The sequence below is a fragment of the Phoxinus phoxinus genome, assembly GCF_949152265.1.
Source record: "Phoxinus phoxinus genome assembly, chromosome: 9".
NCBI classification, from domain to species: Eukaryota; Metazoa; Chordata; class Actinopteri; order Cypriniformes; family Leuciscidae; genus Phoxinus; species Phoxinus phoxinus.
The window spans coordinates 6,606,999-6,629,782 of record NC_136884.1 but is presented as its reverse complement, the minus strand read 5'-3'; the positions used below and the strand labels follow the sequence as shown (position 1 = coordinate 6,629,782).

At 36.1% G+C, this 22,784-nt stretch overlaps 6 protein-coding genes across 15 annotated transcripts in view; 1 reads left to right on the top strand and 5 right to left on the bottom strand.

Moving 5' to 3' along the window:
• utp20 (UTP20 small subunit processome component) overlaps window positions 1-7,240 on the bottom strand; it is a 30,655-nt gene extending 23,415 nt beyond the window's left edge. For 3 of the 5 annotated variants that reach the window (XM_079624332.1, XM_079624335.1, XM_079624336.1), the window contains exons 1-12: window positions 6,017-6,197; window positions 5,695-5,775; window positions 5,532-5,598; window positions 5,232-5,364; window positions 4,971-5,159; window positions 3,905-3,986; window positions 3,676-3,813; window positions 3,438-3,593; window positions 2,726-2,872; window positions 1,906-2,040; window positions 1,746-1,823; window positions 1,485-1,663 (exon numbers count right to left, since the gene is read on the bottom strand). In XM_079624332.1, the coding sequence (XP_079480458.1) occupies window positions 1,485-1,663; window positions 1,746-1,823; window positions 1,906-2,040; window positions 2,726-2,872; window positions 3,438-3,593; window positions 3,676-3,813; window positions 3,905-3,986; window positions 4,971-5,159; window positions 5,232-5,364; window positions 5,532-5,598; window positions 5,695-5,775; window positions 6,017-6,067 (1,436 nt within the window). In that variant the 5' untranslated portion in view covers window positions 6,068-6,197. Of the gene's footprint in view, window positions 1-1,484; window positions 1,664-1,745; window positions 1,824-1,905; window positions 2,041-2,725; window positions 2,873-3,437; window positions 3,594-3,675; window positions 3,814-3,904; window positions 3,987-4,970; window positions 5,160-5,231; window positions 5,365-5,531; window positions 5,599-5,694; window positions 5,776-6,016; window positions 6,260-7,133 lie in introns of those variants that run through there. The other 2 variants (XM_079624334.1, XM_079624333.1) reach the window with 2 other exon arrangements.
• On the top strand, window positions 6,944-12,183 carry slc5a8 (solute carrier family 5 member 8). The gene is made up of 15 exons (XM_079624349.1): window positions 6,944-7,428; window positions 8,299-8,364; window positions 8,447-8,498; window positions 8,815-8,882; window positions 9,343-9,497; window positions 9,575-9,715; window positions 9,811-9,940; window positions 10,060-10,148; window positions 10,552-10,661; window positions 10,737-10,804; window positions 10,890-10,976; window positions 11,417-11,616; window positions 11,686-11,789; window positions 11,877-11,965; window positions 12,067-12,183. The coding sequence occupies exons 1-15, from the start codon at window positions 7,087-7,089 to the stop codon at window positions 12,175-12,177; spliced, it is 1,812 nt and encodes a 603-aa protein (XP_079480475.1). The 5' UTR covers window positions 6,944-7,086; the 3' UTR covers window positions 12,178-12,183.
• A 73-nt stretch (window positions 12,184-12,256) lies between these two features.
• Window positions 12,257-13,223, bottom strand: lyrm5a (LYR motif containing 5a). Of its 3 annotated transcripts, none has more exons than XM_079624344.1 (3): window positions 13,104-13,223; window positions 12,787-12,861; window positions 12,257-12,586 (listed from the first exon to the last, which is right to left on the bottom strand). In XM_079624344.1, exons 2-3 carry the CDS (start codon window positions 12,829-12,831, stop codon window positions 12,374-12,376), a joined length of 258 nt encoding a protein of 85 aa, XP_079480470.1. In that variant the 5' UTR covers window positions 12,832-12,861; window positions 13,104-13,223; the 3' UTR covers window positions 12,257-12,373. The 3 variants fall into 3 exon arrangements, with proteins under 3 accessions (XP_079480470.1, XP_079480469.1, XP_079480471.1); XM_079624343.1 differs by having other exon boundaries at window positions 13,091-13,214; XM_079624345.1 differs by having other exon boundaries at window positions 13,108-13,214.
• Window positions 13,224-13,360: 137 nt separating this feature from the next.
• Window positions 13,361-16,784, bottom strand: usp18 (ubiquitin specific peptidase 18). 3 transcript variants are annotated; one of them, XM_079624329.1, is made up of 11 exons: window positions 16,670-16,751; window positions 16,487-16,600; window positions 15,836-15,932; window positions 15,606-15,739; window positions 15,451-15,530; window positions 15,234-15,368; window positions 15,050-15,145; window positions 14,159-14,308; window positions 13,921-14,073; window positions 13,790-13,824; window positions 13,361-13,645 (listed from the first exon to the last, which is right to left on the bottom strand). In XM_079624329.1, the coding sequence occupies exons 2-11, from the start codon at window positions 16,566-16,568 to the stop codon at window positions 13,588-13,590; spliced, it is 1,020 nt and encodes a 339-aa protein (XP_079480455.1). In that variant the 5' UTR covers window positions 16,569-16,600; window positions 16,670-16,751; the 3' UTR covers window positions 13,361-13,587. The 3 variants fall into 3 exon arrangements, with proteins under 3 accessions (XP_079480455.1, XP_079480454.1, XP_079480456.1); XM_079624328.1 differs by having other exon boundaries at window positions 16,487-16,784; XM_079624330.1 differs by lacking the exon at window positions 16,487-16,600 and having other exon boundaries at window positions 16,670-16,760.
• Window positions 16,785-16,932: 148 nt separating this feature from the next.
• On the bottom strand, window positions 16,933-19,824 carry pex26 (peroxisomal biogenesis factor 26). The gene is made up of 5 exons (XM_079624331.1): window positions 19,443-19,824; window positions 18,507-18,653; window positions 18,077-18,399; window positions 17,813-17,959; window positions 16,933-17,721 (listed from the first exon to the last, which is right to left on the bottom strand). The coding sequence occupies exons 1-5, from the start codon at window positions 19,646-19,648 to the stop codon at window positions 17,618-17,620; spliced, it is 927 nt and encodes a 308-aa protein (XP_079480457.1). The 5' UTR covers window positions 19,649-19,824; the 3' UTR covers window positions 16,933-17,617.
• Window positions 19,825-21,075: 1,251 nt separating this feature from the next.
• rhno1 (RAD9-HUS1-RAD1 interacting nuclear orphan 1) lies at window positions 21,076-22,656 on the bottom strand. 2 transcript variants are annotated; one of them, XM_079622799.1, is made up of 4 exons: window positions 22,484-22,656; window positions 21,971-22,166; window positions 21,843-21,888; window positions 21,076-21,722 (listed from the first exon to the last, which is right to left on the bottom strand). In XM_079622799.1, the coding sequence occupies exons 2-4, from the start codon at window positions 22,148-22,150 to the stop codon at window positions 21,229-21,231; spliced, it is 720 nt and encodes a 239-aa protein (XP_079478925.1). In that variant the 5' UTR covers window positions 22,151-22,166; window positions 22,484-22,656; the 3' UTR covers window positions 21,076-21,228. The 2 variants fall into 2 exon arrangements, with proteins under 2 accessions (XP_079478925.1, XP_079478924.1); XM_079622798.1 differs by having other exon boundaries at window positions 21,076-21,888; window positions 22,484-22,621.
• Between the last annotated feature and the right edge of the window lie 128 nt (window positions 22,657-22,784).

Sequence of the window (22,784 nt, the reverse complement as noted above, 5' to 3'; positions counted from 1 at the left end):
AACTTTTATTCTAGCTTTACTTTTTTTTTTTTAAAGCAAAATTTTGAGCAAAAAGCTGAGAAAATCACATTTTAGTCAAGGACTACATCTGGATCGGATTCAAAATAACGATAAAAAAAAACAGATGGAGTAGATCGAGTCCATCGACACCCCAAAAGCGTGCACAGTCCTGTAGCATTTCCTGGGTTGCCATTTCATTCGGCATTGATAGGCAGATTTGATTTATATGCTGTTTAATGTTGATGATCATGTTTTTTAACATATGCATATGATTACATATACTATCGCTTGTTTCCGCATCATCTTCACCCGTGTTTTGATCAGGAGATTCAGTACTCTTTCAAAAGATGCATAATAAAAACGTCCCCCTGTTGGTAAACATGTTTCTCATCTTTATAAAAGATTGTTAACTGACATAGTTGGAAACAATTATAATATTAAGGAAAAGTGGGAAATAGAAGCTAATACAGTAATAGAGGATGAGTTATGGGATAAACTTTGTTATAGGTGCCATAAGGGAATTAATAGTCAACAGTGGAAGGAATTTGACTGGAAAATTAAAATGCATTATTTTCATACTCCTCTGGTTATTTCAAATTTTGTAAAAGACCCCTCTGCAGCTTTATGCTGGAGACAGTGTGGTAAAACAGGTGATCATACACATATATTTTGGGACTGTCCAGTAATCCTTACGTATTGGAAAAATATTAAAGAAGAGATGGAGAAAATTGTAAAAAGAGAAGTTCCTTCAAATGTAAGGTTTTTCTTATTGGGTATAATATCAGTTGATGTTTTCAATGCTGACCAAAGATACATCTTACGTGTATTATTACTAATTGCCAAAAAAACCATTACTGCTAATTGGAAGTCAGTGAAATCACCAGCTGTAACTGAATGGAAACAGAGACTAAAACAGATTTATATGATGGAAAAAATTACGGCATCATTACAATTGAAAACTGATCTTTTTAATCAGAGATGGCACATGGTTAAAGAATATTTAAATCTATAAATGTAAGTATTTATTTAGATTTTTTTTTTTTTTTTTTTTTTTTTACATTATATACTTTATATCATTATATGTCTGTATATTATTGTATCATGTTTGTTGAGATGTAAACATTCATATTAGGTGCAGCAATATATATATATACAGAATATATATATTTTTTTATTTTATTTTTTCTCTGTATTATTCTTGATATTTTATCACTTGTCTCAGATAATGTTCCTTTTGTTTTTTGTTCTGTGAAAAATATAAATAAAAAAGTTCAAAAAAAAAAAAAAAGATGCATAATAGCCTAACCTACTATATAATAGCCACATACCTTATAACAGTAAAAACATGAAAAGAGTCTTTGGCGTCAAAGCGTTTTCTCATAAAAGACGAGATAAATCGTCAATAGCAGTGAAAGAGTTAGAGTTTTTTTTTTTTTTACGTGCATAGAAATTCAAGATGATTAAAAAATAATAGCCCAGCTTACCTGACAGTCATTCCAGTGAAGACTAATGGGTACTTCTCAAAAGCCATGGATCCGTCCGTGGGGGGTGGAGCTTTGGACAGAATCAGACCAACCAGCAGTTCTAGAACCAGCTGTCGGCTTACAGCGTCCTCAGTGCAGAAGAGCTGCTCCAGGTACTGCAGCAAACTGGGCAAGAACACCTAGAGAAACACATATCAACATTAAAACAGACGCAAGTTGATCTTAAAGATGGTTTCACACCACAGTCCGGCTTTCACTGACCTGCTCAAACTGTTTCATGTCAAACATCTCTTTTGTAAAAGACAATATGACGTCTCGGTCCATCCCGCTATGGAAGACCTGCGAGAGAGGAAATGAGGTCGACAGGAAATCAGACGGGTAAATATGGACAAACGTTTGTGTAAGTGCACACTAAACAAACCTTTTGCACCAGTTCGTGGATGCTCTGGGCAGGCAATGACAGATTCTCCCCCATCAACAGTGACGAAACCACTTGTAAAAGCATCCTGGAGCAGGAGTAGGACAGTCCTGGTGCTTGAACAAGCATCAGAAGTGTCTAAATACAACAAAAATGGAGAAAAACATATCAGAGATGCTCCAGCACTCAAAAAGAACAGTCTTTAGCCCTATTCGGACAGGACTAGTTTCCCCGGAGGACGTTAGAGAAGTCAGATTTTAATCCCATCCAAATCTGCCATGCCTGTGTTTTTCTCACACAACCTCAGTAAAAAATCAGAGCAAATCACCTACTGTTTTTCAGCTAACTCAACAGTCCTTTGAGAAATCTAATCCCGTCCGAATGCGAATGTCTGTGATTTATGATGTTGTATTATCCTAATGCTTCTGCTCATGTGTTTTTGACCTACCTGTGATACCGTTTTCATTTAATTTTATTTCAAAATGAAAGGTATCCGACAAAGAAAAAGAAAATTATAAAACTAATAAATAGAGCCAAAATGTGGAAACTGCCCATTTTAATATTACTGTCAGGGGAGTAAGAAACTTGTCTAGATTTTTCTGCTCACTTTGTGAAAGTTTATTATATAAACAGCCACTTCTATAAACATAATTAAAAGACATGTACATCATACATGATGGAAACAAGCACAGCACATGAACTTCTGTAAGAAGATGTTAGTCCGTCCAAAATGGTACATGAAATTACTAAACAAACATTGTTTAGAAAACTAGGCCCGTCCAAATAGGGCTTTTGAGTGATAGAGAAACACAAACATACAAACCTCACAGACAGACTGTGGTTTTGTGATTTTTGCTCCTTTGCGATGCTCCACAAGTGTGTGGTAGATGTACAGAATCCTCTCCAAGTGTTCATTAGCTTGGTCAGCATCGCTTGTCTCTAACTTTACAAGAACTTCTTTCAAAGACCCCTGCAACACAGACACACACACACATATATATATATATAAAAAGACCATTAAAATACCATAATTATATATTATACCATAGTTGTATAATTGTATATATATATATATATATATATATATATATATATATATATATATATATATATATATATATATATATATATATATATATACTGGATCTTAATATTAGTCTGCAATGGGATTGTATAAAAATACTTATAGTATTTGAGGTTGCAAAAAATATTACAGTAATTTATGCAGAATGAAACATATATATGTATTTCTGTATGTATATATATTCAAACAGTATGTTTTTTTAATTATTACTAAATATTAAGTAAAAAGGTGTTTAATTTCAGCTATTTGGGTGCACATCATCATTTGCAGTTATTCATTTAAAACACAAATCAGCTGATTAATTGGTTTGGCTTATGTATTGGTCCATTACAAGCATGTATTTTAACACAACTGAAACGATGACCAATCAGAATCTAGAATGGGAAGAATCACTTTATAAAAAGTGCATAAAACAAACTTCATTTAGAGAAAGAAAAAATGGTTCTCTCACCTTTAAGGAGTCCCACAGGACAATCAGGTGTTCTTTGTCAACATAGTTGGCTGAAGACTCAGCCATGTGGTCCAGAGCTTCTTTGACCGAGTCCCAAGGTAAATCTACATCCTGTCCGACTGCTGGGCCAAGCTTGTGCAACACCACCGGAAGAGCCTGACAACAACAGTCCTGTTATTCACTGACAAGCTAAATGTTAATTGTGTGATGCGTTTGGTTTTCTGTGACGTGATCTCACCGTAGAGGCACAGGAGTGAAACATGTCACGGACTCCACGACACATCTCAAAGATCAGCTGACCGGCTCCTCTGGCCTTCTGAGGATGCTCTGACAGGTTGGAGAACACGAGTGTGAAGAGCGCGTCGTAATCTGTAACCTTTTGGACATGAGACAGATGCATTAGCTTAAAACAGGACATGACCAGACAGAGGACATGATGAAAACAATCCGAAAAGTTAAAGACTCACCTTTCTCATCAAAAAAGAGAAACTCTCGGCAGCAAAGTTGCGGATGTGATCCTTCTTGTGTGCCAGAAGTTCACTGTAAAGACTGATTTAGAAAAAGTAGCACTTTACAATAATGTTCCATTTGTTAACAACATTAGCCTTTATTAATCTTAATTTCAAAATTGACTAAAGATGATTATTAAAATCAAAAGATGAATCTGTTAATTTTATTTAGTGGATGTCAGCTGACATGAACTAACAATAAACTTGTATATTTATTAACTACTGATTACAAAGGTGAATAAATACTGTAATAATGTCTTGCTTATTGTTAGTTAAAGCATTAACTTAACTCTAACCCTCCTTTTTTGAGCACAGATGTGAAGAGCTTAAATAGTTGTAATTATAAATGCTTTGGGATACAGACCTAACGTTGGTCTCTTTTTAAAGAGCTAAAAAACTAAAAGTTTACTGCAAAGCAAATGTACTTAACTAAAAAAATTTTTTTATACAAAATATATATTTCACAAAATAAATTGGACTCTTAAATTGCTAGAAAATCAAACCCATACGTCTAACCAAGTTGAGTTCCAAACTTGGAGTTGATATCACAAAAATTAAAGTTCCTGTGAGATTTTGTTTAGGCTCTATACCAAAAATAGCCACCGGGTGACACCCACACTCCATTGAATATTAATGCATTCTGACAATTCTGTCACAATATCACTTCTACTTTGGCAAACTGTGCCAAAAAGTCCTGAGACTGACAGTTAACAGGTTAAATCAGGGGTTCTCTCTGGCCCTCGATATCAACTTTCCTCCAACCTTGATCAGACTCACTTGCCTGTAGGTTTCAAGGTTCAAGTGTGTTTGCTCTAGGTTGGAGCTAAACACTGCAGGACAGGGGACCTCGAGGGCCAAAGCTGAGAAACCCTGGGTTAACTAATTTTAATTGTAAAGTCTTACTAATTATTACACATTATAATTCCATCAAATATGACATCCAAACATCCAACAACGGAGATCAAAAAGTCTGACACAGAATAATCTGGAATATAATCTACTAAGGTTTATTTCTACTACGCACCTGTATATCTTGTCCATATCCTTCACCATCAACCTCCACAGGTATTTGTACAGGTACGACAGACACGTGAAAGCCCATTCCAACACCTCAGGGTCTTGTGTGTCCAGTATAGACGTGATGATGATGAAGAAATCAGAGAAGTGGGGGTAAAAGTCCATCTGGAGATCCCGAGCCAGTTGAATTACAAGACTGAAAGCAAGTGTGGGGTTAACACGGCTTTCTTGGTCTGTTTATTTTAAAGAAAGACTGAGAGGAACTTACTCCAGAAGAGGCTGGTAAGCCATGTTGTTCTTTACTGACAGGTGGGTCTTCAGGCTCTCCACAATGACGTTTTGGTGAAACACCAGCATGTTGAAAGACTGACTCTTGCTTGACACCTCTCGAAAAAACGTCACTGTAGAACAGACGATTAGTTTAATACTCAAAGCAAATCACTTTAATGTCACTACACCACATACATGACAGTACAGGTCACACATTAAATCAACAGTATGTACAATAACCTCATAATATACAGTGTATTTTGTCATATTATAAGGTCACATGACGTGGTCAACTTACTGAAGTGTTCTGTCAAATTCAGGTCTTTCCATTTTATTAGGGCTTCATAAAAATAAGTTTCTACCTCCTGTGAAAATAAGCAGCAGAATTAATCAAAAACACATTAAATACTATAATGTTGCTAACAATAAATTATGTTATCTGATATAAACAAGACTCAAACCTCAGCATAACTTCCAGTCCTGTCAATGCGATGAATGACATCAATGTTTACTTTTGCGAGCCTTTCAGAAAACGTAGCAAACTGTAAAATAAAAGATATGGAGATATCTTAACAGAGTGCAAACTTTCTCACACATTACACTAAGGGTAAATTGAACTGTATAGATGAAAAGGTAATGACTAAAAGCACAGACTTATATCAACTCAATTCAATATGTAAAAAAAAAAAAACGTTTCGATATGTTTAGGAAATAAAACAATGTAATAAAACATGTCAGACGCATGAGCAGGAGTCTCCAGCATGCGTTGTTCAATAAACTTACGCGAAAAGTGTTTTCTGATTTATGAGATGCGGGTTTGGCTTTGAGCTTCATTTTGCTGTATTATCTCACGACCAAATACAAAAATGAATTGTATTCCGTGGTTTAAAAAACAAGATACGTTATAGTTGCTGTGAAATTGTTGATACACATGCCGTATCAGGGAATCGCCATCTTGAATGATGCATTATGGGTAAAAAGTGGACCTTTACTGTATTCCAAAAGAAAAGTCTTACTACGTTTAGAAGTGCATTAGGAAAGATTATGCCTTAAGTTTTTTTTTTGTGTGTATTTTACCACAAAAAAAAAAAGATGTTGTTTTCTTCGTCTATACCAGGGCAGGGATTACAACTGAAACTAAAACTAAAAACATTCAAAAAAAAAAAAAGTAAAAAAAAAACATTTTAGTTGACTAAAATGTTTTAGTTACTTGAAATAAAATAAACGAACTAAATAAAATACAATAAAATATTTTTAAAAAACTTCAGCTTTTTGTTTGTTTTTTACTTGACAAAAACACAACAATTTTTTTTAAACTTTAACTGAAATTAAAATTAAAATGGAAAATATAAACATAATAATTAAATCAAATTCAAAATATCAATAAAAACGATATTATCTTACTGATAGGCCTACTAAAACAACACTGGTCTACCAAGGGTAATACAGAAATATATATCTAAATTATGAGATATAAATATAAAAAATACCAAATGTTTTATATATATATATACATAGGTACTGAAGTCATATTACTTTAGCCTATACATATACATACAAAGATGAATAAGGTTAATAACAATAGGCTGCATTTGTTGTAATAGAGTGAATTCTCTTTCTGTGTCTCACACACAAGAATAAACACATTATCTAATTACTGAGAAAAAAACAGAGTTCCAGCCCAAATGCTGTAAGGAGGAATGAATATGATACGGCTGGGATGATGACAAGCACGCAGCTCCAGGAACAATCACACTCTCTCTGAGTGACCGCACTGCAAAGAGGCTCCTCAGACTCCCATCTCTGACCTAATATCAAGAGATCCTGTTATAGAAATTCAGACGTGCACCAAGATGCCAAGTGGACCCTCCTTCAGTGTGTGGGACTATGTGGTCTTCACCTTAATGCTGGTCGTCTCAGCAGGCATCGGGGTGTATTACGCCTTCGCCGGAGGAGGTCAGAGCAGCTCCGCAGACTTTTTGGTGGGCGGACGGAGTATGACGGCGGTACCGGTGGCCCTGTCCCTGACGGCCAGCTTCATGTCAGCCATCACCGTTCTGGGGACCCCGGTAGAGGTGTATCAGTACGGCGCCATCTTCATCCTCATCTGCTTTTCTTATGTTCTGATGGTGGCTGTTAGTTCTGAGATCTTCCTGCCAATCTTCTACAGACTGGGTATTACCAGCACCTATGAGGTGAGATGAGACAAAACTGAACTGGAAGGAAAATTTAACTCTAATTAAAAACATTTCTGTTAATTGAAATGGAGCTGAAAAAAAACCTAAACTAAATGAAAATTAGAAATGAGAAAAAAATGAAATAACAAAAGCACAATTGCTAAAAACTACAACAAAAATATAACAATAAATGCTAGTTAAATTAATACAATTATAATGAAAACTATAATAACAAGTACAACATTGCTGTTTGAAAATGGTAACTTTATTGAATATATTAAAGATAAAACATATTAATGATCAGAGTTATTATCATTAAAGGAGAACAGGGTGCAAATTTTAAAAAGAGGATAACAAGGTGTAGGCAACACCGATTTTTGTCGTTGTTCTCTGTATTGACAGCACTCCAAATTTAAAAAAAAAAATGAGCTCAATGTTAAAATTGACCAGAGTTCTCCTTTAACTAACAAAAGCATTTCTGTTAATTGAAATAAAGCTGAAAAATGTTGCACTGGCAATTAACTGAAAAAAGGTTAAGTTAAAGTACTAAAATTATGAACTGGAAATAAATAAAAACTTAAACTAACCAAAACTAAAACAAAAATAAATTTGAACCCAATTAAACCTAATAAAATGACAAAAACATAATGGACTAAAAATTCCACTAAAATTAACATGAAAAGTAAAAATATAAAAATAAAAGCTAATTCAAAATAATATTAAAGCTGAAACAAAAACTAAACTAATACTGTTGCTGATCTAAAATAGTACCTTTATTTAATATAAAAAAAGATAAAATATATGAATGATGTTAAAATGTGTCAATAATGCATTCACTCAGATGAAAAATCAACTGCAATGTAACTTCATTTCCCCCTCTGTTTGCAGTATCTGGAGATGCGTTACAATAAAGTAATTCGACTTTTTGGGACAGTCCTGTTTATCATTCAGACAGTGAGTGTTTTTCTTGCTATTATTAGTCTCATTAAATCATACAGTAAAAATGTAGTTTAGAGTATTTTCCATCTCTTCTCAGGTACTTTACACTGGTCTGGTTATTTATGCTCCAGCATTGGCTTTAAACCAAGGTAGGATTTTTTGCACTTCAACAATGACTTTCAAAAGGGGGATTTTGAAGAGATGCCATAGAAGAACCATTTTGGGGTCTTTTAAACCATTATTTCTTAATATAAACAACAATTTGATCATCTAAAGAACCATTTTCACTATAAACCTTTTGTGCAATGGAAATGATTCATGGAATTATAGATGCCAATAAAGAACCTTTATCCTTTAAGTGTGTAAAGTCGAACTGCATTATTTGTGGAGTGCATGGTGTAACAAGTATGCTTGATAATGTGCAGCTCTCTATGGTCTAGTGAACTCTCTCCTCTCTCTTCTCAGTCACAGGTGTGGATCTCTGGGGTGCCGTCGTGTCGACTGGAGTCGTCTGCACTCTCTACTGTACATTAGTAAGTTAGTAAAAGAGCAGAACTGCACGATTCTACTGAGAATCACAATTTATTTTTTATTTTTTTAATATTAGTAGTATTTTTTAAACGGTTTAAATGAATGACTCACTCATAAAGACTCATTGTTTCATTACTGGATTAATCAGCATTTTTGAACGAATCTCTTGAATGAATGATTCAATGACAATTTTTAACAGTCACTTGTCGCCACCTACTGGTGTAACGATGTTATTGATACAATCTTTATTTGAAGCATCAAGTTACTTTCAAAAGGTATTTTACTCTATTTTAATTGATAATATAGACACATATTTTTAAATCGTTATCTATAATCCTTATTCACTTAACAAAAACAACTGGAAAAGTCACAGAGCCTTCAAATATTGTTGTGGACAACTGGGGGCCTTGGAGTGAGAAGGCTGAAATGCACTGATATAGAACTGTCTCTTTACCTTGGCAGGGCGGTCTGAAGGCGGTGGTGTGGACGGACGTGTTCCAGGTTGGCATCCTGTTGGCTGGTCTCTTGGCTGTCATCGTCCAATCAGTGCTTCTGCAGGGCGGGATCTCCACTATCATCAGTGACTCCGCTCAGGGCGGCCGGCTCAACCTATGGGAGTAAGTTGTGAAATGACAGTGACAGGTACAGGAATGCATAACTAAACACTTTCTCATGTCGTGTCCAACCCTCTCAGCTTTGATCCAAACCCTCTGAGGAGACACACATTCTGGAGCATCACGATAGGAGGGACGTTCCTCTGGACCAGCGTCTATGGCATCAATCAAGCTCAAGTGCAGAGATACATATCATGCAAGTCCCTGTTCCATGCCAAAATGTGAGCACGGCACAAAAAATAATTCTCGGATTCACACTGAAAGAGATGCAATGTGTAACTGAACCTTTTTGTGTGTTTTTTTTGTCACTATCCAGGGCCTTATACATTAATTTAGTGTCTCTCTGTGCTATTTCGTTATGCTCAGTATTTTGTGGCTTGTGTTTATACTCCGTTTATAAGAACTGTGATCCATGGACAGCAAATAAGGTGTCTGCACAAGACCAGGTACGCCACAATCCACATGCATCTCAAATGTAACAACATTATAATCTGTGCATGTTATTATTGATGCTATTACCAATCAATATGCAACATCGATGTCTCTCTCTATAATATACAATAAGCTTATGCCATACCTGGTGTTGGACATCCTGAGCGAATACCCTGGTCTGCCAGGACTGTTCGTGGCAGCAGCATATAGTGGCACTTTAAGGTTTGTGTACAGATCACCTAAAAAAGTACTTTCATCATTATTTACATACCCTCATGTCGTTCGAGACCCATCTGACCTTAATAATCAATAAAACATTTTTTTTTAAACCTATTGCCCATTGTTAGTTTATGTTAGCTAATGCACACAATCTTTGTTTTACAGTGCATTGACTAATGTTAACAAATGAGACCTCACTGTAAAGTGTTACCTAAATAATTCCTCTCAATATCAGTGCTTAAACTTGTACCATGTGACATCATTAGTTCCCTCACAACCAATATGATGCAAGTTTAAATGCAAGAATGAAAGGCATGGGGGTGAGTCAAGTGATGATTGCTTTCAACGCCCTTACCAAATGCTTCACATTAGCATTTCTTGAGCATGTATTATTTATTCTCTACAGTACAGTCTCCTCCAGTGTAAATGCTTTGACTGCGGTAACTATTACAGATCTGATGTGTCCGTACCTCAGTCTGTCAGAGAGACAGCTATCCTGGGCTTCAAAGGGCATGAGTGAGCACATTTCTTCATTTAGAGTTCTTTAACAAATGATCAGTGATTCCAACTACTAAACTATGATAATCACAGGTGTGTTTTATGGTGGCGTGTGCATTGGAATGGCTGGTCTTGCATCTTTGATGGGAGGGATGCTACAGGTGGGTTACTGATTAATTATATGTGAAAATTACAGGGCAAATGATGGCATAATCATAATTTTCCTGTCTGTTTGTCCCTCAACAGGCCGCTATTAGTATTGTAGGAGTGATTGGCGGACCTCTACTGGGCCTCTTTTCTCTTGGCGTCCTGTTTTCATGCGCCAACACAAAGGTTGTTATGGCTAGATTTTAACCCGATAAACGTCACCCCTCTTTTTTGAACATACATCTGAACTTGGCTTGGTTGTAATTTATGAAGTTTTGAAAATCTAAGCTATATGTCTAACCAAGTTGTGTTTCAAATTTGAAGTTGATATCACAAAAGTTGAGCACGCTAAAAAGTTGTAAGTATCATTTCCATGGTAAAGCAATGTCCGAATGTCATTTGAATGATACTAACTAAAAGTGATTATTATAGGGAAAAAAATGGTTTCTGCAGGTTTTATGAAGGTAAATTTAAGACTTTTTGAGATTTCTTTAAGACCACGTAAAGAACATTTCCCCCCGGTTTCACAGACAAAGCTTAAAGCTAGTCCCAGACTAAAATGCATGCTTGAGCTGTTTTAACTGACCTTTACAATGTCATTACAATGGAAAGTGTGTCTGTTCTAGGGAGGTTTGGCAGGGCTGCTGTCTGGTTTGGCGCTGTCACTGTGGGTGTGCATTGGAGCACAGATATACCCTCCTCAGCCAGAGAACAGCAGACCGTTACCTCTGATGACACACGGCTGTAACTTCTCAATGGCACCAGAAGGCACTAACTGGACTGCAAACATGGACGACTTCATAATGAAAGAGAAGAATCTACTAAGGTGGGTTGTGAAAATCATTTGAGTCAAAAATCTATTGGCTGATATGTAACGAGATCCATTTCTCAACAGGCCTTTCCTAGCTGATAATTGGTACTCGCTCTCATACCTGTACTTCGGCCCATTGGGGACTGTGACGGTCATCGTCGTAGGGCTTATTATCAGCATACTTTCGGGTATGAGCCATTCTGACATGTGAAGCACTCTGCATAATGCTGTCATTGTTCAGAGTAACTGATGTTTTATAAATGTGTCTCTCCAAGGGGGCAGACAGACGAAACTGCAGCCTGGACTCGTGCTATCAAAAGAGGACCTCACCTGCTACAGAGCCTACAATGTATTTAAAGAAAAAGTGAGTATACATTTTATTTAGTGTGTATATATGCATAAATTGACGTATATACTCACATTATTCCTATAACATTTTCCATTTTTAATTATTTGCACTAAAAGGTTTCCGGCAGTTCGGGTAAGCTTGACCTGGTGCGGGAGCTGGAGAAATCTTTTGGAAAAACCAACCTCGCTTTCTGTGAAGTAGAGTTATCTACTCAAACACTTCCTTAAAACACCATTAAACTGAAAGGTCTTTAAATAAACATATATACATATATATTACAATTAACAGCTAAATGTAACAAAGATGTAGTAATAGTAAAAAAGAAACGTTTATGTCCAAATCTGTTATAGTGCAACACATCAGATACAGATTTTCAAAAACTTTTGAGACACTTATGGCACTTGTGACAGAAAACATCATTGATTAATGCTCTGGTTCGTAATAGCGTTTCTTCATAGCTCTGTATTTCCTGAGGAAGTAAAGTGCCTCGAGTTCTTTGATCACAAATTCTCCACGGTCAATCAGCTTTTGGATTTTCTCAGGATCGGTGACGTCTTTGTTCTTCATGAAAGCGGCTTTCAGGCGCTCCCTGAAGTATGTAGTGCCTTTTGGATATTCCCGTCCAAGATACAAAAGCTGAAGACAATAAATTAATAACCAAAGCAATGGGTAGTCATTATTAATTTTTACACATCTTCTTTGTTTATTTTGTAACTCTGCTGCCATGCATGTTGTGTCTAATAAAGATGACATTAAGTACCATTGAACAATATTTATTATTAAAAGATCAGATGTTACAAGAAAGTAGAAGGAATCTGTCAGAAGATGATACTTACATTTTTGTACAATCTGAACACCTCTCCTCTCAGTGGATTAGTCATGTTAACTCTCTCTTGAACCTGAGGATAAACCTAAAACAGACAAAGAACAAACAAAAATACACCACAATATATTATATCCAATAGCATGCAACACAGAATTAACTTACACACAAGAATGAGGACTGAAATTCCCCTTGCAGTCTGCATTTAAATTGTACGGTTATGGTAGGTTATACGATACTAAATGCCGACGTACTGAGGGGAAAACATAATGTTCAGTTGGGTAAGTTTTTCTGTAAGAAATAGGCTGCTTTATTACCGTTTGCGCTCACCTACAAGATCATGACAGAGGTGTTTGCCAGGACGAGGACGTGCGGGGGAAATGCCATGACATGGATACTTTTCAAAATAAGTCTGGACTCTGACTGGAAGCGCGATGGCTGCTTCTCAAAATAAAAGCCAGGTTGCATTTTTCAAAATAAAAGTCATTTAACTCGAGAAATGTGGGGTTTATTTAACCGATTTTTTTTATTCCATATTTTTATATTTTCAGCAAAAATGAGAGATCACAGGCAACATTATTTTTTTTAAAACATATTTTTATTGATAAATATCCATAAACACCACAATAAAATCACTTCCAAAATACTGTCCTACATAAACCCCAATCAACATGAAAATATACTGATTTACATTATCACACACCTCTCTTCATACTTATACACAAAATATAAATAGACTTTGGTCCTATTCTTGGAACATTCCTCTGCATTAAACCATATAATGTCCAGTCATTGACTGCAATGTTCCCAACGGTTATCCAGATGAATTGCAGCTCTTCTTCCTGTACAGAAGCAAGTAGGCCGTGTCGTGTCTAGAACGGTATACAAAATTATAATCAAAAACTGGAAGATGTTGCAAAATGAATAAAGTAATAATTATTTAGCAGGTCTGTATTCGTGTTGTTCTCTTTTAAAGTGTCTGTTACAAGATGACCAGTCTATAGGTCAAGAATTACCCTTTATATGTGTCCTTCACGTCTGCCCATGTGGCCTGAGGCAAATGAATGAAAATAATTACTACATCAAAATACATATCAATACAACCTAGTTCAGATCCTTTTGTTTCTAGTCAGTCTCTATCTCTTACTGATCGCACGGAACAGTCATCAGCATAGTACCACGTCTGGTCCTGAGTTGGCCTGATGTAAGCAGTGTAGTGACCAAACATAGCAGATCCTATATGAACTATTACTGCATAGAGACTGTAATGCTCATCAGCCCTGGGAGAATCATTCGCAATCTAAAAAAAGGATACAATAATTTAAGCATATATACAATTATTATTATGACTACTATTATTCTTTACAAATATATACTACACATGCATTTTCTGATTGTCCTGCAGCAAAAATGCTTGTGTTAAAATTTTCAGGGAAGGTGACTTCGCTGTAGAGTTTCTTGATGAAGCCACGATCATTTCTGAATCTTTTCAAGTGGACACACAGGATCAGAGGCAATGAGACGAGTTTCAGTCCCTACATGACACACACACACAAAAAAAATCTAAGTTAACTCAAAGGAGTGATGCATTCATTCGTGTGCTGAAATTAATTTAAAATCTGGTAGCACTTTATCGTTCATACTTATTATAGGAATTGAAATAAATGGGGAATAACTAGGTACTAACCCTGAACCAAACATTACCTTAACCCATGTAGTTACCTTGTATTACCCAGTACTTTCTTAGGTAAGTACACTGTAAGTACATGTAAGTGCACGCACTGTAAAATAAAGTGCAACCTAAAGTCTTACTTGAAATTGCCATATTACCGCATAAAACAACCAGGAAAATATACATTTCTTTTGTTATTATGAAATATTGAATTATTTATTGTAAAAGATGAATGATCTGTGTACATCACTTTTTTTTTAAATCATGTTCAATCATAATCTTTAATCAAAACAACTTTCCCTCCCTCTTTTGCATCTCTTCTCTGATGATGTGTTTAATGGCATGAGGGCGTGACAACCTGTCAATCACATGAGATTGACCAATAGCAAACCACAACCATCCAAACAATTCACAGTGGACAAGATCCAGTCCTGCCCTATATTTTTTTCTAGTTCGAGAAGTTGTTTCACTTGGATATACTTTATGTCAGAATAGAGAAGAAAAGACGATTGCAACTTCCGTTACCTGCTGACATAAAACATTTCTAAACTGTCAAAAATGTACATTACAAAATATTAATTTGATAATGGCAAAAAGCACACACATGAGTGGACGGCTGCTTCTGTTCACACTGGTTACAGTGATGCTCCTCACCATTCACCAGCTTTTGAAGCTGGAAATAAGACTTTATGCAGCTCTCCTGAAGAACATAAGAACAATACAATGGTATTACTGATCACTGATGTACTGACAAAACATAAAGAATAAAGAATGTTTAACTTGTTTACCAGGGTGTTTCCCCTTTCTTGGATTGCCAAAGGAAGGCTGAAAAGAGAGTTAGGCTCTTGTTGAATGCATGAGCATTCTGAACATTGCACCTGTGTCTCCACCTTTATCTCATAGAGATTGCGGATTTCCTGAGCCTGAAAGGATGAAGACATTAACATATAGAATTGACACAGTTCACACTAAATCTGTACACATCTATTTTTAATGCAAACCCACCAAGCTAGGATCAGGCAACTGTTTCTGGATGAGATTGAGGATTATGTGGAATATTTCATCCGCATCCTGTTGACTGTCTCCTGCAGCACAAAACAGAATACACTCAGAATGACACCATTTTCATAAGTACAATTTTAGGGTGATATGATGCATACGGCGGATGGCGTGACAGTAGAGGCTGTCCAGGAAGTCTCTGTGCGGAGCAAGATGTGATTTATCCCTCATGGCTAGCAGGGCCTTCTTTAACTGCTGTGGGATGTTATTCCGTTCGATCCTATCTGGATGCCATCTTTGAATGACAGGCATTTAAAAAAAAGTGATTTAGCATGTCTTAGTATGGCTAGTTTTAAGTGTGCAGCATATTCAATAGATAATGGAGCTTTACTTGTTCAGTATGTCCAGTAGTTCAGTGGTGGCAGAGAAGGACTGAAGCAGAGAATTAACACAACAGGACAGACTGTAGTTGAAAAGGCCTCTCACTTCTGAAACATCAAGATCATTTTGTTAGTTCCAGCATTAGTTTCTGCAGTGCATATACTTAAAAAAAAAAAATGGTTAAGGAGACTGTATAGTTCTCATAACACTTAAAGGGCTAGTTCACAAATGAAAACTCATAATTTATTCACCCTCAAGATGTTCCAAACCTGTATGAATTTTTTCTTCTTCTGAACACAAAAGAAGATATTTTGAAGAATGTCGGAAACCAAACAGTTAATGGGCCTAGATTTTCATAGTAGGCTAAGGAAAAAATACTATGGATGTCAATGAGGCCCGTCTGTTTTATCATATCTTATTTTGTGTTCAGCAGGTTTGGAACAACTTGAGGGTAAATAATTTACGACGGATTTAATGTTTGTGTGAACTATCCCTTTAAAAGAACTATCCCTTTATTAGCGTTTTTAACAGCAAAACGCGTTCTGTGTGAACCGGCACTTTGTTTGCCATTATAGCCTATATAACGAACAAAGCTAATTCAATTCCAAATCTCTCTTGAGTGTGGTTTAATGCGAGTTTGCTGTTAGCTCTGCGGACTTACCATCATCCCTGGAATAGCTGTATCTGTATGATGTGTAGGGGATGTATAGTCGATAAGCCATTTTAATCCAGAACGCTCCCATTCACAGACATACAATATGACAGCTTCTCGGTGCTGGACACAGTTAGCGTTAAACTGCGCATTCGTTTATAGAAAACTGAACTAAACTTAGCCAATATTTACCTTCCTCTAGATACTTCAGCTCCCGGTTTACTCGTAGCATCAGCTGACGACATAAACAGCTCAGCTGAGTTTACTTTCACTTTCAATTCACGCGTCAGTTTCACTGTCTATGGTCAGTTTCTATCACAGTCACGGTACGAAACTAACACGCAGTTTAGAATACACGATTAGGCAACATTTTAAAACAACTTTTAACAGTTTTAAATAAGGTCTTATTAGTTAATGTTAGTTAACTAACATTAAATAACGAACTATACACACGTCACACTCACAGTATTTATTCATTTAGTTCATAAAAATACAATTGTTATTTCATGTTAGCTCATTGAATAATTTCTAAATATAAACAGATCCAAATTTTTATTTATTAGTAATGTTTACATTTATATTAACTAAGATTATTAAATGCTTTAGAATTATTTTCGTTGCTAGTTCATGTTAATGTAGTTAACTAAAGTTAACAAATGGAACCTCATGGTAAAGTGATACCCAACTTTTTTTTAATGTTTTTTATTAACAAACATTAATCACTATTACATTTTTAAAATCAATAGAAATATCAGGAAATTATAATACACATTTTTAGATTTAGGCTATTTATATTTTAATGTACATAAACCTCTAATCCTTTATTTAATAAAATAACATTTTAAAACATTTTACATATTAATAAACTTTTAATTAACAGTTTCTTAGGCATTAACTGTGACTATATATTCACTAAAGTTGTATGTACAAGTACAGATGCACAGGAACTCATATATTCACATATACATTTTATTATATAATTAAATATTTCAATATTTCTCTAAAGGCTCTCAGCACTATCTTTGATATAATTCATTGATTTATCTATAATATAACTATATTCACCAACAAATTGAGCAAACACACAGGATCTATAAAGTATTACAGTTTTCAATGGCAACATTTTCTCACAGTTCAACTCTAACTCCTGTTGTTGGCTCTGTAATAAGGTCCAAACATGGTGTTCCACGTCTGCTGAAGGAGTCTATGCAGCCGGAGCAGCCATGGGTAAGCTGAGGGAAGAGCTGAGAGCAGAGCATTATTGCAGAAAAGGCTATAGTCAGTTATTATTAAAGTTATTATTAAGAATGCACTGCATAAAGAGAGGCCTCTTACCAGGGTCTATACGGACGAGAAGAAGATACAGCAACATGAAAGCCAGAAAAACTCTGTGCAGAGAGATGGATCTGATTCTCACACTGGCTACTGAGAGACCTCTGTATAACAGCCGCATTATAGAATTCAGCCGCTGGTTTGATCTCTCTGTCAATAACACATTGTTGAATCCATTATTTGCTAGAATATTCGACAATACAATTAAATATATAGTTTGAATCTAAATATACGGCAAATAAATGTAAATAAATAAATGTAAGTCACCTTGTTCTGAAGCATTAGTCGTTGCCACCACTGCTACAGACTCAGGATTTGAATTGGACGATGCTGCATTTTTCTCATTCTGAATGTCTACTAAACTACAGATTGCTTGTCTCTGTTCATCACTGAATGCCACCCGACCCACATCGCTCTCAAGCATTTCCAGAGCTTCAGTCGTGTGACCCATCGGAAGCAGTATGTGGAGAAAATACAGCTCAGCCACAGTGCTGAACCCTGATTGGCTCATGTTACCAGAGCAGTGCAGCCAGTCACAGACCGCATCCTTCATTACTGCCTGTTCACCCACTTTCACATAGAGTAGAATGCTGTGAAACACAGTTAATCTACATTAGGTGTTATCTATTGGTACTTTATCCACATTCAAACTGCTATTTAATGTTATTTGTGAGATTAAATGGCAGAATGTTCTTACCACATTTGAATAATCTTGGCAGGAATTTTCTCTGTTTCTCCATACTGCTGCAAAACCCATGACAGGACTCCACGCCACTGGTTGAGCTCAGCCAGTGCCTGAATCCCCACTATAGTCAAAGCAGCTTTCAGTTCTGCATACTTGAAGCTGTGGGGACAAAAATTTAGTATGAGATTAAAGATGGTAAATTAATGAATCATCAAAGTGTTAATAGCTGTTAACAGTCAGTTTATCTCACCAGCAGTGCAGGGTCAGATTCCAAAAATGAAGTACTTGTAATAAGATTATATTATGTTAAAACATTAGTATCTAATCAACTCCTGACAAACACATTCATTATTATTTGAATAATCACTCAGTGAGTCATTTAACCATGTATTACTGTCGTTTGTCTTTCAAAAAAAACTAAAAAAATACACAAATTCACATTTCATATTTACATGAAATGCAGGGATTCCCCAACTTTTTTGTCAGCTTACCTAATATATTTACTTGAATTACCCCCTGATATTTTAAATTAATTAGTTAGGTCAATAATACAAATCAAGGTCACGGTTTTCTGATATCGGTTAATGGTCCCATGACACAAACAGGTAAACCAAAAAAGCAAGTGTTTGTAAGCGTTTTATTTTGCCCCCTGCAGTTCCATCATGAACCCAGTCTGGGAAACTTTGAAGGAATATAATATTTAATGCACTTCATTTAGTTGATAACAAAGAATGGAATATATTTTCTTTCTCTTTGTTTTTTTAAATCAATATAGTAGGTTACAAGCTTCTCCTATTCAAAATTAATGTTATAAGGTTTAGGTAAAAATTAATCAGATTATATTACCTTACATGTATAATGTAATGGATTACGTTACTAACTACAACTTTTGTTATGTAACGTTCATTTAGGAATTATTTGGACCGTCATCTACCCAGCACTGCTCACCAGTTTTCCTCCTGTTCTGCAGAAGAGCCCAAACTCTCAAGTCCTTTCTCGCATGTGTCCAGAGCAGCCTGAAAGTCTTTCTTTACCATTAAATATTCAACGGCAGCGTCCACCGGAGAGGCTAACGGACACGCGGGCGGGCTGACCAGCCGAACCGAGGCCGAACCACGACCGCCCGCCAGAGACACGGACGAACTGCTCCTCATAACGGACTGCTATTGGACTTTTAGTGCATTACAGACTTAATATCGAAGAAAGGAATAATTTGGAATAATCCAATCTAAACTCTCAATGTCATTCATTCATTAAAACACTACACGTGGATCATGTCCAGTCTGTAAACAAAAACAGTAACACAGCGCCACTTCCGCAATGGAGAACTGGGAAAATGCCCGTCAAATTAAAAGTTAATTACTAAAAAGTTAAAAGTCGACAAAAAACAAAACCAAGAAAATAATAATAACGAATAAAAAAATATATAATACTATTAATACGATTTTTTAAAAATACATGAAATCTATCTTTTCATTCAAGTTGTCATGACATGGGTATTTAAAAATTATTTTATATATATTCCTGGAGGTTCACTTATGTTAACCTTCAATCGGACTGTCTGAAATGATCCGTTTACTGACGCAAACAAGTTGTTTAAACTGGACACGCAAAAGAAAATGTTCTTTCAATCATCCATTTCGTGTCAACAGACTCAAGTGTGTGAAGCATGTCAGAAACTGAACGTGCATCTGTACTGTCAGAAACTGAACGTGCATCTGTACTGTATCCAGTGTAGACAGCGTCAGTGATTGTAATAGGTTCTATTTTGAATGGCAGTGGGCAATGATGTGTAAGTATTCATCATTGTCTTGCTCTGGAGGCAGTCATATGCAAATGTATTTGACGTCATAGATGCCTCAATATCAAAACAAGCGATTTTTTTAGCTTAAAGGTGCTCTAAGCGATGTCACGCATTTTTTAGGCCAAACATTTTTTTGTCACATACAGCAAATATCTCCTCACTATCCGCTAGCTGTCTGTCTCCTGAACACACTCTAAAAAAACGCGGTCTATGTAGACACCCCAGGCTCCACAAACAGCAACAAAAACAAACTGGACTAACCCGCACCACAACATAACAAACAGTGTTCCAGCCAATAACCGACAAGAAGGATTTGGGGGGTTAGTGCGCGGATGAGGAGGAGGGAGGGTCTACCCAGGATCGCTTAGAGAACCTTTAATTAAATAAATGCTTTTTATATTGAGGACATTTTATGCTAGTAAACTTGCAAGATGTTTTAATGGTATGAAGACCTCTTCTGTGCCAAAAGTTCAAGGTAAATTTGATTTCTTATGTCATGACCCCTTTAAATGTCAAGACTGTGAAATATCACAAATGGATGCATGGTAATTATGTAGACCACATTTTTTTTAAATCTGATATTTTACTAATTTGTTATATATTTTATAAATACATTTTAGACTTTATCCTTTAACAAAAAAACTGATAATACAAAAATATTAAAGATTATTCTTGCACACATAAATGTATACAAATGCCATTTGGAAAATAAATTTAAGTAAATAATACACTGATGTCCAAAAGAATACAAAGGTGCTTCCATTAAATAAGGCTGGGGACGTCAAAATTACATCTTTAATTCTTCACTTCTAAAGTGTCCATATTAAATGATCACATTTCTTAAGTCACGATTTCCCAAATCTTATCAACTCAGTATTGACAACGAAACAAATAAAAATGTTACGGTTTCGGTTAACTCTTAGTCTTTGTTCACTCATTGGCAACTTCTGCATCTGTCAGAAGAAGCTGACCTCTGTCAATCAATAATTTCATTAGTCCTTTCCTCCGTCTCCATGTTACCCTCAGCCCATAGTCTTTCTCAGGCGTATCCTTCACCAGGATGCTTGTGTTCTCGGTTCGTGGAGGAGTTTTTGCCTGATTTGAGGAGAAAAGGAGATGTTGAACATTGGTTGAAGAAGTGCTGGAAAAGTGTGGCAATTCTGGCGTCTCTACATTTGGTGGTTCTGGAACTGTGCTTGTGTTGGGTGTGTGAATGGAATCTTTATTCATTCCATTTCCATTTTTACGGAATGAAACGCATGTACGCCTGGAGGTAGCAGATGTAATACGTCCAGCCTTCTTCCTCTCCACCCCTTTTTGAGGAAACTGAGTTCTTTTTGAGGTTTCTTGAAGTTCCTTGCGATGACTGTCTGAAGAATCGAGCCTATCATTCTTCGTCCACGAAGTACGCACGTTTTCACGGCCTGTGGTTGCATCAAAGGACAAGGGAGTATATTTGCAGCCCCTTGTTTTTCTAGCCTGAGGTAAACCCAAAACTGACACCTTGTTTGTGATTTTCATAGCTGCCTGGTTAGCTCTCTTACCTCGACTAACCGTTGTAGTCTCAAGTGAATTGAACTGTGGAGACACCTATAAAAAAAAGAATACGCATCAGTTTATAAAAAGTCTTCACTCATAACATAAAAGTAAGGGTTGCAAAGCATGCACATACCCAAGAGGTACACGGTGCACCACTTTGCTGTTGTTTTTCAGATGTAAATGACCTGGGATGAATTGCACTCCGTAGTTGTGGTCCATATTCATGCTTTGGTCCATTGATGGGCGCCTCTACAAACAACAGCTGAGTCTTGTGCGGGTTCAACAGTCTCTTCTTATGTGAAGTGCGTGGCATTAGAAGACATGATATGCTGCATTAAAATGAAAACAAGATCATATGAGGAAGAGAATACTACCACTACTAATGTTCTGACAGTGCAATGCAATGTGTCAAGCAGGGAGAAACCTTGTAAGACAGACACTGACTAATAAAACATTTATGTTCCTTAAAAGCCTTAATACTCATGCAAAACGTCTTATTTAATCTTATAAGCATGTTTTCATATGTTTCATGCATTGGCCCTCGACATATACCGGTAGTTAATGATGGTGGTTGCAATCCTATGAACTATGGAGAAAGTTCGCACGTGAATACATGGCATGCAATGAAACCTTAGACGATACTCACGCATCGCTTTGTATTTCTTCTTCTCATTCGCATTGTATTTTTTCTTTGGACCATGTAAATTTGACAAAGAGATTGATAAACCGTCTGCGTGTTTGTGGGAAAGTCCATCCCCCATACACACAATCCTGTCCCTTCAACAGAACTAGAAGCGGCTTGAATGTTAGCTAGAATAATAATGGGATACCACAAGAGGCGGGACTTAGTGACCCGGACGTTGTTGTGATTGGTCAAGTGGGATGAGTCCAAATAGTATTTATAATATTTTAACGCTTAATTGCAGGCTTTTTTAAATGTCCATTAT